Here is a 17,563-nt window from a genome sequence, read left to right as displayed (position 1 = left end):
CCTCATTTACACAAGAACTGAATTAGAACTTCATTGCCATCTGGATTTTTTTTTATTTTATATTTTTATCTTCTATTTATATTTAATGTATTATTTACGGTCCTATTGTATTTTAAATCTTACTTTTATTGTAAACCACCCATAATCCCTCCTCTGGGGGGAGATGGGTGGTGGCAATTTGACAAATAAATAAAATAAAATAAAATTAATATATGCATGCTTTGAAGCTGAAGGATTCTACTTAAGCTAAAATCATGGTTTAATGATGCCCAGAAAAAATGCACATTCAAAAAAAAATCCATAAATGGTTAGGTGTAGTAATATAAAAAGTCATTAAATCTCTACTTGTTTTGTCTTAAGAATTTTTGCTTATTTTGATATTTGACCTTTGTTTGATGGCAGTTTGTGTACACAAAAATTTTGTGGATGACACTTCATTTGTTTTTCAGGAAAATGGGTACTAACTAAGGACTACATAATTAATAGTGCTGAAAGTGGCAGATGGCTTGATGAAACAACTTATGAATGGGGATATAAAATTAAAAAAGATTCTCTTTATTCACCTCAAATGCAATCTGCACCTAAAAGATGGCGTGAAGAGCTCACACGTTCTGGTGCTGCAGGAGCGTTCCACAGATGGAAAGTTGTCCCGCTTATTAAGAGTGGTGATAAACGAAAGGATTCTTTTATAAGGTAGGGACAAGACCTTATATTTGAAATAATGAATGATTAATTCAGTAGAAAATAATCCTGTGTGTACTTGTAACTATGCTACATATTAGGTCTTTTCTAGTATTACTCTTTATGTGATGTGTTCTTTATATAAATTAATCTCAGTGTGGTTAAAATTCTCTTTGTTAGTTGTGAATATATTTTTAGTGTACAAAGCCGTGGAACAAAATTCTGTTTCTGTACAGCTAGTCCTTGACTTATGATGGCAATTGGGAATGGAATTTCTGTTGCTAAGCAAGGCAGTCATAAAGCAGGACCACATTGCTTAGCAAGAACAATCCCTGCAGTCCCGGTTGTCGTTGTTAACTGAATCCCATGGTCATTAGGCAAGGCAACTTCCTGCTGGCTTCCCACAACCAAAGTCTGGGGAAGCCAGCAGGAAGTTGCAAGACCCAGGTCTGCAGGCAGGTAAGTGGCTGCTGCTGGGTGAGGGAGGAAGCAAGGGAATCCGTATGGGGGAGGGTCAGGGAAGTGTGGCATGGGAAGGGTGCGTGAGTGCGAGGGAGAGTGCATGAGGTGTGGGTCGGGGAGGGTGAGGGCGTGTGTGAGAGGTGCAGTGTAAGTCAGGGAGGGTGTGCAAGAGGCACTATGTGGGTTGGGGAGGGTGTGCAAGGGTGTGCGAGAGGCACAGGTTGGGGAGGGTGTGTGGGGGTGCACAAGAGGCATGGGTTGGGGACAGTTGGTGAGTGTGCATGAGAGGTCAGGGAGGGTGCGTGAAAGGCATGGTGTAGGATATAAGTATGATAAATCCTAGGTGGCGTAGAATATAAATGTATATAAACACACATATGCCCATATACTGATGTTTTATAGTCAGGACCTTTCTCCATTTGCATCTAACCATGGCACAAACTTGCCATGGCAACATTTGTCTGTTGTGTTCCATGATATCTTCATCTCATTCCCATCCATGAGGCAGCCATAAGTTACCTTTAGCTGTACTGGTATTAAAGTAGTATTTTCCCCTTTATTCTGATACTATTCCAAAGGCAGCATCCAAGATACAAAATTTGATTGATTTTGTCACTCATTACTAAAGAAGAAAGTCAAATGACTTCAGTAACTCAAAACAGAGATGAAAGGAAGATAGAAATTGGTAATGGGGAAAGAAGATTTCAAGCCAAAATAGTTTTCTGCCAACTCGGGTATGGCAGTTTTATTGTAGTTTTAATTATTTACCATTCAGTATTTTACTGTTCAGTATTATTTCTTCCCTTAGCATCATTCCTACCCAGAACAGTTAATAGAACTTGAGAAACAATGAGAAACCATGACATTCACATACAGTGATATATTGAAGAGCAGATGACATTTACACATATTTATATATTGAAGAACAGATAGGAGGCTTAAGTAATGGTGTATTTGTTAGCAGACTTACATTCATACAGGTAGTCCTCAACCTATGATCATTTATTCAGTGCCTGTTTGAAGTTATGACAGTGCTGAACAAATGGTAGTTACGACTGGTCCCCAACCTGTGTGGCATCTCTTGCACACCCCTGCACACCCTCCCTGACCTGTGCAGTGCCTCTTGTGCATCCACATGCAACCTCACCTGCGTGGTACCTCTCATGCACCCCTGCACACCCCACACCCTCTCCCCAATGTATGTGGCACTTCTTGTGCACAACTGCGCACCCAACCTGGTGGTGCCTCTCACACTCGTGCACCTCTGCACACCCTGATCCATGTGGTGCCTCTTGCCCAACCTGGATGGTGCTTCTTGCACACCCTCGTGCACCCTCCTCGCACCTCTGCACACCCCGTCACTCCCTCCCCCACCCAGCAGCAGCCACTTACCTGCCTGCCAGCCTGGGACTTGCAACTTTCTTTGGCTTCCCCACTGACTTTGGTTGTGGGAAGCCAGCAGGTAGATGCCTTGCCTAAAGACCATGGGATTCAGTTAACAATGGCAACTAGGACTAGAGGGATTGCTGTTGCTAAGGGATGCAGGTGCGCTTACAACTGCATCGCTTAGCAACAGAAATTCCAGTCCCAATTGTCATTGTAAGTCGAGGACAACCTATACACATACACACATATACAAGCACACACATACACAGACACATATGCAGGTCTAGGAGCTAAGAGAAAGAATTACTATTTTTACAATCTTTGCTTTTGAAATAGAATCATATTTATATCTAAAATATTTATCCTTCCATTTTTTTTTCCAGGGTTCTAAATGCTGGGAAAGCCAATATTTATGCAGCATTAAGTACACCAAAGGATATTACCCATGTTTTAACTAATAATACAATATTAAATCAACAAAAACTGAAACATCTCATTAGAGCTCCATACTATCCAGTTCGTTATTTAGGAATTTATCTTTTAGAGGCAAGTATATAAACACAATCCATGCTTTACACATAGCTGATGATTTATGATCGATTAGTTCTAAGTTAAATTATCATGGGGTTGCTGTCCCAACTGTATCATATTAGTTTCTGAAATGTTTAGATAAAAAGTAGTAGATAAGGTTCTGAAGTGAGAATCATTTGGATATCATTGCACCCATTATTTTGATTATGTTGCCTCAAATATGGCAGCATTCAGGAACTATTGGGCAAGCCTGTGATTTAGCCAATCCTGACTTTCAAGAATTGCTTAACACACTTGTTAAGAATTGCTTAGCAGAAGGGAAGAGTTATTACAGAATAAAGGGTAAAGGACATAAACGTATCACAATACATAGAGAAAGCAGTTCAATATTTGAACAGAGCATTAAACCTTGGTCACATGGAATAATTTATCAGTCTTTCTACTACATCATTAAAAAACCAGTTTATAACACAATGAACATATATCAGTGAATCCAGTGTTGAGGGTCTATTGTGGCACTCTCTTTCCATCATAAGCAAATAACTTCTTTGCTAACCCCGAAAGTTCAATTTTCAATATATTTCAGCATTACATTAACATGTTGTTGTTCTTCCCAAAACCATATTAACACATTTGTGGGTATTTGTCCAGATAGGACAAGCCCATATCATACATGTAAGTATTCCTTCTATGATTTTATACTTCCAGCATAATGAAATTGACAACCAGCCTTTTCTAAAGATTCTCTGAGGTATCCAATAAACATGAACATTCTTCTGTTGAATAAAACTAATCATAAAATCATATGAAACATATTTTATATTATTTAACTCATAACTGTTCACTTGTTAATGTCAGGTATTCCAGTTCTTTATTCCAAATTTCTTACGTTAACCGATATTCATCTTAATAGTATTCTTTAATTGTGTATTTTAAAAAGTATGCATTCAAAACCATCCAAAGCATGTTTCAGTGCTAACAATAACCCAGAAATGTTAAATGCTGTGAATACAGCTAGACCAAATTGTGAAATCAAAAAAGTGTTTTACTTGAATATAGTCATTCCCCAGTTTTAGACAATCCAAACTCCTCTTGCAGTATCTCAAATGTTTTTTAAAAAATTGACTGGCAAAAAGCTGATCTAAAGTGTTCATGTCCTATTAGCCAATGAACAACAACAACAAAAATCCTGCAATTTTCAGACCAGAAAATCCAGAGCTATGCCAAATTGCTTCTAAAAGCAGCTAGAATTGGCAGCCAGCTTTAAATCATGAATTAAGCCTTTACCCAAAGTTTTTGGCATGTAGTGTATTGGTTCAGAGCATAGCTTGTTTAATAGCATATGGGAAGCTATGATAAATTCATTTCTGGAATTTTTCATATATGTAAATAGAAGGGTAAAATATCTTCTAATGGGCTGGGTGTGATTATTCATGTATCATGGCTTAATCCTGAACAAGAACCATATATGTTTCTGTGCATAGATTTCCTCATTCAGTCCCCATATTCAAAACTTACTCCCACCATAAACTATAGTATATAATAGAAATGATTGATGGATACAATGTAAGTACTCAGAATAGCACTCAGAATAAAATACAATGCATTTTCCTATCCAAGGAGAATACGTATCATTTGCTAATTCTGGTTGTTACCCATACATTCCTACCTGTTCTAAGAGTCATGTATAATTAGGTATAGATATTTGAAACCTATATGTTGAATGTTAAAGAAAATTCTTTCTATACTTATTCTCTCTGATTCACAATTGCTTCAGTAAAAACTCTACTATTTAATATTGAGCTATATATTTCTGGTGTAACTGTGTTTCAGCTATAATTGCTTGAGTTCATACTATTCTGTTGACTAACCATACTTGTATAAAAAATAATGTATTGTGTGTAATGCTTAGAATGAAATTAAAAGCAATATTGAAGAATACGAGAAGAAAAGTGTTGAACATGAGCAAGTATCAAGAGGAGCAGTGGCTGATATGCAACTTGTTGAAATGAGAAATAAACTTATCAAGCATATATATTATCAACAGGTAAAAACTAGTCTTTGTAAAGCTCTTGCTTTTATGGTATGATAGAACAGGAACAAAATGACAACTGAAATAGAAGAATGCCACATACATGAACAAAGCATAACCAGAGCTGGGCCAAAATTATTCTAACATATTTAGTTTGGCTGTCACTGTTAATTTTAATTTAGTGAGTGGTTTCCAGCTCTGATTTAAAAATAGCCAAAGCAAAGTCATCAAGTGATGACATTTCAGCCATAAACATGAACAGTTAAAAGTAGGGAGCTTGAGATTTTGAGATTTTTCTAAGCCTCAAATATGAAATATCAAAAATGGATTGCCAATGGAAGGAGTTGAAAACCTATATTTGAAGACAAGATTCGTGACTTAGTTGCCAGCATTTTTCTAATTAAAAACTATTCAGTAAGTGTAAATAATACTCAACAAACTGTCTTATTCAACTGAGGTATTTTTCAGGCAGAACTGGATATAGTAAAAGTTGTTTCAGTCTTACAGTTGCTGCTTCAGTTAATTTGATACCTCCTTTAAGAAGAGGAAACTTGATAGACATTCTCTCCTCTCCAACCCTCCTCGAAGTCTTGTTGGGGGCCTTTCTGCACAATCTGAGCTGTGTTGGAGGGTGAAGTTGCTAAAAATTCTGCGGAAGAATCTAGAAGTATTTTTATAGAAATAAATCTAAAAGGCATTAATCTAATTATATGAATTTAACACCATACTTTATTATGTGACATTCCACATATCAGATTACTTACATATTTTAGAGGGGAAAGTAGCAGAAAAATAAATGTATATATCTATATGTTCTTTTAGCAATTCACTTGGAGGTTGGTCTACCTGCTGGAAACTTTGTTAAATAAGGAAATTGCATGAATACATAGGCACTTGACAGAGAAATTTAATTTTAAGTATTATCAGAAAAAAATAGGCCTGTGCTTCAACTTATGAGTTACTAGCTGCAAAGTCCTTTACATGAATTGGACTATAATTATCAGTATTCTTATTAGAAATTAGGGCTGATAACCATATAATGCCTATTTAGTTTGTCATGTATTTCTGTGCATTACAATTAACAAATTGAATATAATGTTTATATTCAAAGAATGACTTGCTTTTAACCAACAGGCGATGCTAAGCAAGTACACTCAAGTGGACCAAATGGTGGAATGCAACAAAAAGGTAAGATTCTGAAACAATGAGGGTAGAAGGATGCTTGAGATGACATACATAGGGTATCCATCCATATATTTTTATTTTCCTCTTGTTCCACTTTAAAGGCTATTCTGGAAGGACTCAATTTCAGGAGGTTCTCCCCCCCGCCCCCAGACACTAAGCAATATATTATAGTATATTTCAGTCACAGCCATGGGTTTTTGGTTAAGTATTTGATTATGAAACTGAAACTCCTTGCTCTTGAAGTTAAAAAAATCTAGATTAAGGTACCCATATTATTTTTAAAAACAGATTCTTGAAGGAACGACAAGCTTGGTTACTACTAAAATGTGAATTCATTCTTGGTTGGTTATAACTGTTTATGCTCAGAAATAACTACATTCCAGTCTGAAATTACTGTGTATGTACTAAAGAGCCTACATGTAGAAAAAATGTTGTGCATATTCTGTATTATAATTCTCTGAAATATCTCAGAATCTCTACTGTGGGGTAATTAAGTAGGTTAGAATACTATTGCAAACATATTTATCTTTTATGACTTTTGAAATAGTAACAGGGCTATCTCAGTACAATGCATATTTCATGGTAATTCAATATTTGTTTATGGTGGGAATCCTGCAATTAATGATAACATGAGATATTTCAGTGAACCACTATAATATTGACAGTGAGGCAAAGGATTTGTGAAAGTTGAAGAACACTACTTTAATGGGAGTCCCAAATATTTTGTATAGCATCCCTGGCATCTTATTCGCTGGGATCACAATTCTTAATTTTCTTAGCTTGATTAAGACTGGGGAAGCATAATTCCATGATGTACCTAAAATATAGGTGTTTCACTTTTATTTCTTACTATCCTGTATTACACTAAGTCTCACAGTAACAATTTCCAGGAGGTAGTGCTGTTAAGTCTTTAAAAAAAAATTATAGATCTTGTGATACTAGAAAAACATTATTATAATATAAATTTTCATGGATCACAGTCCATTTCATCAGATGCATGGAGTATTTTATTACTGCTTTCTTACTGGAAGATTGTAATATAAACAAACAGCTGCTGGGGGATGGGAAGAGAAGGAAATAGGGCTGTAAAAGGGAACGTTAGGAATAGAAAACAAAAGGCGAATAGCTTGTTTGAGAGGATGAACGGGTATGGACACTAATAAAGGAAATGTTATGAATCCTTCTTTTCAACATGTAAATGCCTTGTGAAAAATATAGTGATGTAGAACAACAATCTTGTCTTGTTGTCTTAGATGTTTTGTGGTTTCAGTATTTTCTGGACAGCTGAAAATACTGATACGTTCACAGTTTCAATTTTTTAATCAAAATATATCTGATGCAATTTTTTTTTTGAAGTGAAGTTTTAAAACCAGTTTTTTTAGGCCTGAAAACTTAATTAGATTAATTTGTTTTGCTTATAATCAAGTACAAGATAAAAAAAGTTAATGAAGATTCTTATAAAATTGTAGATACCAGCTGCAACCATTTAAAATAGCATTTTTGTTTTCTCTGTCATCCAATATAGAAGTTATTCTTTATGCTGTTAAGTTATATTCATATGCAAATATAATTGATTAGTCAACAAACTCGTGTTAGGAATCCAGAAAGGTTTTGTTTATTTCTGTTAGCACCTAATGAAAAGTATTTTAATAATAATTCTCAAAAGTTTTACTTCTTAGCGTGAAAATGCTCACCGTTCTGCAGGAAACAAGATATTGGAAGAACTAGTGGATGATCATTTTTTTCTAACTGCAATCACAGAGTTTTTCGCTGGAAAAGATCTTATTCCTCCTGCTAAACTACTTCATTCTCTTTTAGAGCATATCCTACAGGTGAGAACAACATCTTACTTGTAATTATTGTAGTTGACAAAAATTCACATCTTGTAATTATGAGTGTTAACCACAGTGTAACTGTAAATTATTTATGTTGCGATTGGGTGAAAACTAAGATTATTTGGTAATCTTTGTTTACTGTGGTAGAATTTTTTAGGTGTACATTTAAACCAAAGACTAGGACACGTTATGTTGAAGCAGAGATTGGTTTATTGACAGCAATAGAGGCCTAAAGAGAGCTGGAGTTGCACTCCCTCTTTATAGACTTAGGCAAATTAAAATATACACATGATTGGCTATAACAGCTACACGTTTCATTGGATATAAAAACTCATGTGCTTAGTGAGATCAGTGAGACCATTAGGATGTAACTATGAGGTAATGGGGCAGGACTACAGGGACAGTGGGGTTTTGAAAGAACAAAGAGGCAGTATTTAATGAACATGTTTTTTTTCTGGGGAGTTAGTTTCTTTTGCTTTCCCAGAGCTCTGTCAGTTCTCAGTAGCTTTTCCCAGCTTATCAGCATTCTTTGGCCTTCTAAATGTTAGATGGCTATGCTGACAGTGTAGTTTTCCTTGAGAAACTGTTTTTGATGCCATTTAGCTGAGCCAGTGCTTCATTTTTTCTGGGAAGATGGTATTTGGGTTAAGGGGTTTTGACTTTGTCAAAATCTCCTATAATACTACCTTGAATATTGTTATTGTAATGACTGCCTAACCTAACAGAGCCAGACTCACAAGTGAACTTTATGAAATCTGGTTTATTGAAGGGTTAGTGTGCAAATACAGAGAAAGCTGAGAATGAGCAAAAGCGCACCAAATACAAATTAAGAACCCTCGGCTCAAAACGTAACACCTCCCCCCACCCAGCCATTCCAACCACCCCCTCCCAGGTGCCAGTAACCGTCTTCACCCATCCTGGGAAAGCAACCTTGAACATTTGAGAAAACCCAAACACATTCCATTCCCTCAGCCCAGAGATAACAGTCCGGGCAATGGAAACCTCCTTTCCCTGTAAATCAAACACGCAATCAGTAAATGACATGTGAAGTGTTACGATGTACCAGGCACATTGAAACAGTGAACATGACATACCGCCCCCCCAAAAAGCATCAAGGCGCAGGTTTCAAAGCATAAGCAGCATGAAAGCGTGTAACTAAATGGGGAGAGCGCACATCGCGGGCAGCCACCCACTCAGGGTGGGAAAAATGCTTCCATCGGATGAGGTACTGCAGCGTGCCACGAAGCCGGCGAGAATCCAGGATGTCCTTCACCTCAAAGTGTTGCTGCCCGTCAATCATGATTGGCGCAGGAGGATTAGGCTGGGGATGCCAGCGATCGGAGTGGGTAACGGGTTTGAGCAAGCTGCAATGAAAAACAGGATGTAAACGTTTAAGATTGTGTGGCAGGTCTAACTTAAATGTGACAGGGTTCACAACACCCACAATGGGAAAGGGACCAACAAATTTAGGGCCCAACTTCTTGGAGGGCTGAGAAGATTTGATGTATTTTGTGGACAGGTAAACCTTATCCCCCACCTTAAAAGCAGGTTGAGGTGCACGTTTTTTGTCAGCATGCAGCTTATAAGCTGAGTGAGCATCAGCCAATGCCTGTTGAATCATTGGCCAGGAATCTGCCAAGTGTGCAGCCCAATCCGAAGGAGATGAAGGTGGAACAGTGGGTTGAGGGAGATCAGGAATGGGTACAAAGTCCCGCCCGAACACAGTACTGAAAGGTGTGCGTCCTGTGCTTTGATGAACGGAGTTGTTGTATGCCACTTCAACAAAAGGCAGGAGATCCACCCAATTGACAGATGAGCAGAGAAACTGCTCAAGGGTGGCATTAAGAGCCTCCGTGGATCCGTCAGTCTCAGGATGCCACGCAGTGGATAAGGCTTGTTTGGTGCCCACCAGTTTTAAAAATGCCCTCCAGAACTGGGAAGTAAACTCTGTTCCGCGATCCGTGACCAAACGGGAGGGGCTCCCGTGGATTATGTATATGTGGATTAGGAAAAGGTGGGCTAATTGTTGTGCAGACGGAATGGAGGCACGTGGAATGAAATGGGCTTGCTTAGAGAAATAGTCCTTTACCACCCAAATCACAGTCTTTCTCTGGCTGGGAGGCAAATCAACGATAAAATCCATGGAGACCTCCTCCCAAGGGTGGCAGGGACTGGCGACAGACTGCAGCAAGCCCTGAGGCTTACCCCCCTTTCGTTTCGACATGGCACAAACTGGACAAGAAGCAACATAATCCTTGACATCACGTCTTAAGGAGGGCCACCAAAATTACCTGCGGACAAGGTGTAGGGTCTTTACAAAACCAAAATGACCTGCCAGCTTATCATCATGAGACCCCCTTAAGATTTCCTTTCGCAAACTGTGAGGCACATAGAGGCGATTTTGCCTCCAAGCGAAGCCTTTGTCAAAAGTAACATTGTCTCTATTCGCTTGCAGCCAGGTGTCAGATTTCAGCTCAGAGAGAAACTTTTGTTGCAATTGCGAAGGAACAGCCGGCGTTCTAGCGGCCGGTGAAACTGACGCTGAGGGCAACTGCCCACGCGTCTGGCTGCGTGTGACAGCTTGCATCCCCAATTGAGGCTCTGTCCAAAGCGTCCCCATGACGTCAGGTGCCTGGGCTGAATCTTGAGGCAAGCGGGAAAGTGCATCGGCCAGGAAGTTTTTCTTTCCTGGGATGAACTTTAACTGAAAATCAAAACGACTAAAGAACTGAGCCCAACGAACCTTCTTAGGGCTGAGTTTGCGAGGCGTGCTAAGTGCTTCCAAATTCTTATGGTCAGTCCACACTTCAAACGGACATCTAGCCCCCTCTAAAAGGTGGCGCCAAGTGTCTAAAGCCGCTTTCACTGCAAAAGCCTCTTTCTCCCAAACATGCCAGCACCTTTCCGTCTCAGAAAATTTCCGGGACAAGTAGGCACAAGGCTTAAGGCAACCGGCAGCATCAGCCTGCATCAAGAGAGCCCCAATGGAAAAATCAGATGCATCTACCTGAACTACAAAAGGCTTATTGGGATCAGGATGTTGCAGAATAGGTTCAGCAGTGAACAATCTCTTAAGTTTGTCAAACGCTAACTGGCACTGAGGCGTCCAATTGAGCACGGCCCCCGGGTTTTTCACCCTCCGTGTGTCGCCCCGCCCCTTGGTTTTCAATAAATCAGTAAGAGGCAATGCAATCTCAGCGAACCCCTGGATGAATGGGCGATAATAGTTACAGAATCCAAGGAAACTTTGGAGCTGCCTGTGCGTGCGCGGGCACTCCCACTCCAAAATAGCTTGAATTTTGGCAGGGTCCATCTCAACCCCTTTATCAGAAATTCTGTACCCCAAATAGTCAAGTTGTGTCTTATGAAATTCACATTTAGAGAGTTTAGCATACAGCTCAGCCTTTCTCAGTTTGCCAAGCACCTGTTTCACCAAACGCTCATGTTCTTCCATTGTTTCAGTGTAAATCAACACATCGTCCAGATACACCAAGACCCCCTTGAACAAATGTTCATGCAAAACCTCATTAATTAACTACATAAACACCCCAGGTGCCCCTGCCAACCCAAACGGCAAAACCTTGTACTGGAAAGAACCCAGAGGGCAACTGAAAGCGGTTTTCCATTCATCCCCTTTCCGTATACGGATATGGAAATAGGCCTCCCTCAAATCCAGCTTAGAGAAGATTTTCCCTTTAGACATGTGCTAGCATGTCTTTTATGATTGGCAAAGGATATTTGTTTAGGATCGATACCGCATTCAGCCCGCGGTAATCTATACATAGTCTCAAAGTCCCATCCTTCTTTGCTCGGAACAAGACAGGGGCGCCAACCGGCGAATTAGCTGGCTCAATAAAACCCCTGGCTAGATTTTTGTCCACAAACTCACGCAACGCTGCCAGCTCCTTTTGCATCATGGCATAGATTTTTGGTTTGGGCAGTTACGCATTAGGGACCAACTCTATTGCACAGTCAGTTCTCCGGTGAGGAGGGAGTTGGTCCGCCTCCTTCTCCCCAAACACATCTGCAAAACTTTGGTATTGCTCCGGCAGGCCCTCCAGGGGGGCGGCAGCAAAATGTGGGGTCGCCGCCACCGCCCTCCCCACTGCAGCCTGCGGAGTGTCTTCCTCTATGGGGATTTGATAGAACCCATCCCCAAATGTCAAAGTCCGGTGCACCCAGTTTATGTATGGATTTTGTTGGACCAACCAAGGCATCCCCAGAATGACCAAAGGACCTCCCACAGGCGCCATGACAAACGGCAGCCCTTCCCGGTGGCTGCCCATCTGCAATGCCACCATACCCGTAAAATGGGTGACTGGCTTCCCCCCCCGCAGTAGAACCATCCAGCTGGGTAAAAATCATAGGATGTTTTAGGGGGAACGTGGGTAACTCCAGCGCATCCACCACGTCCGGGTGCATCAAGCAGCGGGAACACCCTGAATCAACCATCACCCATGCTTCGACAGTTCTTGTTCAGGAGCCCAACTTAACTTTCACTGACAACGTAGGGAAGTTTCCACTCACTGAGAGGTAGTCGCGCCCTCCCTCTACCACCTGCCCAGCGGCGTCCTTTAGAGCAGGTGGCTGGCGTTTCCCGCCGGCTGGAGTAATTCGGGCTCCCCCTCCTCTCCGAAATACGGGACTCTTTCTTCTTCGCCCTCAGCTACAGCCGCCTTCATCTTTCTGGGGAAGCAGGGTGACTTTCCCGACGATTTCCCCTGACGCTCCTCAGGTTTCCTTTTCGGGCATGCCACAGCTCAGTGACCTTCCTTCCCACATCGGAGGCACTGTCCCTTCGCGAAGCGGCTCTCCCTCTCCTCCTGCCATGCCGTTCGCCCTGCTCTGGCTGCGGTGCCCATGGGCTTGGCAGCTCTCATCATGGCCATTTGCTTGGGACCCCTCTTGCTTTGAGCAAACTTTGCGTGGGCTTGCTCCACGTTCCCTGCCAGCTGTATCCAGTCATATAGGGTGGTGGGATCTGCTCTCCCCAACGACCACCTCAACAACTCGGGTCGCAGACCATCCTTGGACATTTCTATCAGAGTCGTCTGCAACCAATCGTCCACCTTTGCAGCTAAAGCTTGGAACTCTAAGGCGTAGTCCGCAACAGACCTTGATCCCTGGATCAACTCCCTCAGAGCCACCTTGGCTTTCTCCTTTGCCAACGGGTCAGCAAAGTGCAATTTGAGCGCCCACAAGAACTCCTCGAACTCGTTCAATTCTAGGGCCTCCATTTCAGTTAATTGTACGAACCAATCAGCTGCCCTGCCTTCCAGTTTGGTGGCCACAGCATTTATCTTAGCCCTCTCAGAAGGGAACAGCGTCCCAAACTCCTCCATATAGCTCTTAGCATTTGTCAGGAAAAATGACAACTTCATGGGGTCCCCATCAAACTTGACCGTAAAATCCCTGTATCTGGCACCCAGCGGGCTCTTCTTCCTCTCCTTCTGCCCAGCCTTTCTCCTGGACCCCATCGATCTTCTGTCTGGGGGGGGGGGGAATCCGAAATCCTGACTTTAGGATGTCTCTTCTCCCCTCTTTCCGTTCTCCTTCCTCGGTCCTCTGAATGCCATGGGGGCGATCATCTGGGACTGCTAGATGGTGAACCCGCCTGATGCCTTCTCCGATCTCTCATCCTCACCCCCGGGGAAGGGGGAGGAGAGGGGGACGACTGTCGGGAATGGTGCTCCCTTCTCTCTCTGACTGGGTCCCACAAAGCCAATGATATTTTCAACATCATTTCTTCTAGGGATTGTATCCTAGCTTCCCACCCTTGTGCTCTCACAGAGGTTCCAGAGTCCTCCAACCCTCTCTCACCGGCCCTGGTTACATTTGGGGACAGCGGGTACCTCAGCTTCCAAGATGTCTTAGATGTCCCTGGTAGGGTTCCCTGCTCCTCATCCCACATCACCTGTTCAGGCGGCGCTTCTTCTGCTTTCTTAACCACTTTGGACTTCACAGCCTTCTCATTCGCAAGACTGGAGCTCGAAACCCCCAATAAGTCCTCCGACTCCGGAGTGGGTGCTTTTCCACTTCTCTTGGCCGTCAAATCCGGCTCCCCAGCATCTGAATACTCGCTTTCCCCCAAGTAAGGAGTAGACTCAGTCATTGCTAACTTTAGTTCTTCACAGATTGCTCTGGATAGATGTTAGTGGTAAAGGTTTGAGATTCTCAGCTTTATGTAGCGACTGCCTAACCTAACAGAGCCAGACTCACAAGTGAACTTTATGAAATCTGGTTTATTGAAGGGTTAGTGTGCAAATACAGAGAAAGCTGAGAATGAGCAAAAGCGCGCCAAATACAAATTAAGAACCCTCGGCTCAAAACGTAACACCTCCCCCCACCCAGCCGTTCCAACCACCCCCTCCCAGGTGCCAGTAACCGTCTTCACCCATCCTGGGAAAGCAACCTTGAACATTTGAGAAAACCCAAACACATTCCATTCCCTCAGCCCAGAGATAACAGTCCGGGCAATGGAAACCTCCTTTCCCTGTAAATCAAACACGCAATCAGTAAATGACATGTGAAGTGTTACGATGTACCAGGCACATTGAAACAGTGAACATGACAGTTATGAAGAGAGTGGATTACAGTGAAATAGATACTCTGCTTAAATGACAGATCCAAAAAAGTAAGGATATGATTTGATAAAATGTAGAAGAATAGAAGAAGTATATGGCTGTGTGTGTATGTATGAATTTAAAACATTATTAAAATAATAGTAATAAAATTAAGTTTGGAGCAAAACATGAAACTGATATACATTTATGATTGCTTACAGGGCAATTCAGACCCTCCAATTTCTGTTCAGTTTTTTCACATAATGTATACTCTCCTCGAACATAATCCTCCTTGGAAATCACCTTCCATGCTAAGATATTACCTTGAAGTTCTTCAGTGTCCTGTTTGTAAGAATGGAACGTGGTCTCTGATGGAAATGCTTGTCAGGTAAAACCCTTATGGAACTATTACATTATTGCTGAAGCACCAAGGTAGGATTTTGGTTTTTAATTTTCATATGAAGTGAACTTCTGTTAAGAAAAGTTTTTTTTCTGTCAAATAGCTAGTATTAATAGATGTACATTGCTTCTAGTATAGAGGCACTAGATTAATTAACTGAGGAAGATTTTGATAGCCTGTAGATCACTTTTTGAATCTCTACCTGTACTGGGCTGTTATGCTCTGCATCTCTTACTAATTAGAATTCTTCCAGTTAACCACAGTTTCAGTAACTTTTAATTGTAAGGTGAAAGTGCATCTTATTAGTAACTATAATGGGGACCATAACATTCTTTTTTAACCATGTAAAATTGGAAGGTGCTGTTTATACTATCATTTATTACCCCCTGCTCAGTGTAGGCATGCCATTTAAGGCCACTCTTGACAGATGGATGTCTAGTCTTTGCTTGAACACATCCATTGAAGGGAAGTCTAAAACCTCACTGGGTAACTGTTGCACTGCTCTAATCTTTAGGAAGTGTTTAAATTCAGAAACTGCCTTTTTCTAAGTTAAATCCATTATTTATGGTGTAGGTCCTGGGTTCTCATGGAATCACCTCCAAGCACAATCTGTAGATAATGGCATGGAAGTGTGCTTTTTCCATAGCTGTACTAATAATAAGAAATCCTCTTTCCCTGAAGCGAGAATAGTCCCTCCTTAAATGGCATTCCAGAAGCAGGTTCCAGCCATTTGTTTCAAGGAATGGTGGCTGTTAATTCCCTTGTGGGAGAGGTTACGTTTCATTGTTAACAATTAAGTGACCATGTGGACTTTTACCTTTCCTTAATGTCCACCGTAACCAGATAGAACAAATATGGCATGGCATACTTTTTTGGCTTACAGATGTAATCAGATTTCAGATCTCCTTTTCAGCTCTGATTATACCTTTTCCACAGACCAATCACTCAGAAGATTGTAAGGAAATTATTGATAGTATTTCTAGTGCTAATTTTTGTTCTTTTTTATCCAGAGATGAAATACAGATGCTACTATTGTGCACTTTCTGAAGTAAAAGCTTTAAACCCTTCACTCACTTTCATATGCATGTGTCCATAAATGCCCAAATTTTCAGTCTAGCTGGACAGACTTAAGTTTGAATTCCAGGTGAATTGAGAGGGGAAGCTCACCGTGCTTAATAGCTCATTATACTGTATGTGATAGCTCTAAAGTAAATGCCAGCAATGACATAACTTTACCAATCTCATCTTGGTACTTTTCCACATTACTGCTTTATCCAGTTCATATGGAAGCCATCTCATGCTTTGTGAATCAATCTTTGTCTTGGGCTATTTCTTGCTGAGTCTTTCACATGTCTTCATTCTGATGTTTTTCCTCATGCTGCACTAGATGAAATCTACCAGACCAAGTCCTTTAGCCTTTATATCTGCTTTGAGTAGGTCTCATCTACATTTTAGAGCTGTGCAGTACTTGGGATTTGAAGGCAGAAGAGTGGTTTGAAGCACCTGAGTGTGAACATAGCATCTGTCTGCAACTGCTTAAATAGCCACATCTCAAGCAGGCAAAAACTACACAGAGAAGAAGCATCAGAATGACAGGTTGGAGGCTGTGCTGGGTGAATCAAGAGTGAGATAATTTGAATAGATTAAAGAAACTGTTTCTTCTGGCTCTATTCAAATAATCTCACTCTTGATTCACACAGCACAGCCTCCAACCTGTCTGTGTACTTTTTGCCTGCTTCCTTTTATGACGGTTCTGATGGGCAATTGCAGTTTCCCATGCAGTGCAGTATTAAACGTATTTCAAACTTGCAGTATTTCAGCTTTCTGATAAGAGATTTTGTTGCATGGATGGCAGAAAAGTTTAAGGTTTATGTTAAGCAGATTTCCATGAGATGATTATTAATTGGATAAGCAAAAGAAACATATGAAAAAAAAGTAAAAAAAAAAAACCTTGAGTGCAATCAGAGGCAGCAAAAGGTTAATTGCTTTAGAAACAGATGCACACTTTCTAGGATGCAGAGGTTCACAGGCAAAACCATTTTAAAGCAATTTAAAACTGTCAAAATGATAGTTCAAATGTGTACAAAGATACAATGATTATTTTTTTTAAAAAGCTGTGCTTATCTGTGTTGTCAGACAAATATTGGATTTTTAAAAACCTCACAGTAATAATTGGAGCCAGTAATTGTAGAGCAGTAGGTCATCAGAAACATGTGATCTCCGTAGCACCTCCTACTTTCCTGACTGATGACACTTCGTTGTGGATATTATTTTGTACATTTCTCTCTGCACAATGAATAGCAATTAGTAAAAATATTACCATTGCAGCACTTTATACAGTAAAGAAGACTCAATAAATAGTTTCTGCCTTCCTTATTTTGAAAGTATCCATTTGAAATTTCCCTTCTGTATCTGTCAGCTGCCCTTTTTCATGCTCAGTACTGCGCTGTAAAATTAGGCCTCGGATCTAATGAGTTATAGCCACAGA

At 40.8% G+C, this 17,563-nt stretch overlaps 1 protein-coding gene across 1 annotated transcript in view; it reads left to right on the top strand.

The window, feature by feature from the left end:
* The window catches only part of SLF1 (SMC5-SMC6 complex localization factor 1), a 46,999-nt gene that overhangs the window by 9,281 nt on the left and 20,155 nt on the right, over positions 1-17,563 (top strand). The window contains exons 4-9 of the mRNA XM_063295425.1: positions 450-693; positions 2,913-3,075; positions 4,973-5,107; positions 6,227-6,280; positions 7,957-8,109; positions 14,897-15,063. Coding sequence (XP_063151495.1) covers positions 450-693; positions 2,913-3,075; positions 4,973-5,107; positions 6,227-6,280; positions 7,957-8,109; positions 14,897-15,063 — 916 coding nt within the window. The remainder of the gene's footprint in view (positions 1-449; positions 694-2,912; positions 3,076-4,972; positions 5,108-6,226; positions 6,281-7,956; positions 8,110-14,896; positions 15,064-17,563) is intronic.

The sequence above is a fragment of the Candoia aspera genome, chromosome 2 (genome assembly GCF_035149785.1).
Source record: "Candoia aspera isolate rCanAsp1 chromosome 2, rCanAsp1.hap2, whole genome shotgun sequence".
Classification (NCBI taxonomy): Eukaryota; Metazoa; Chordata; class Lepidosauria; order Squamata; family Boidae; genus Candoia; species Candoia aspera.
This window is presented reverse-complemented; position numbering and strand designations above follow the sequence as displayed.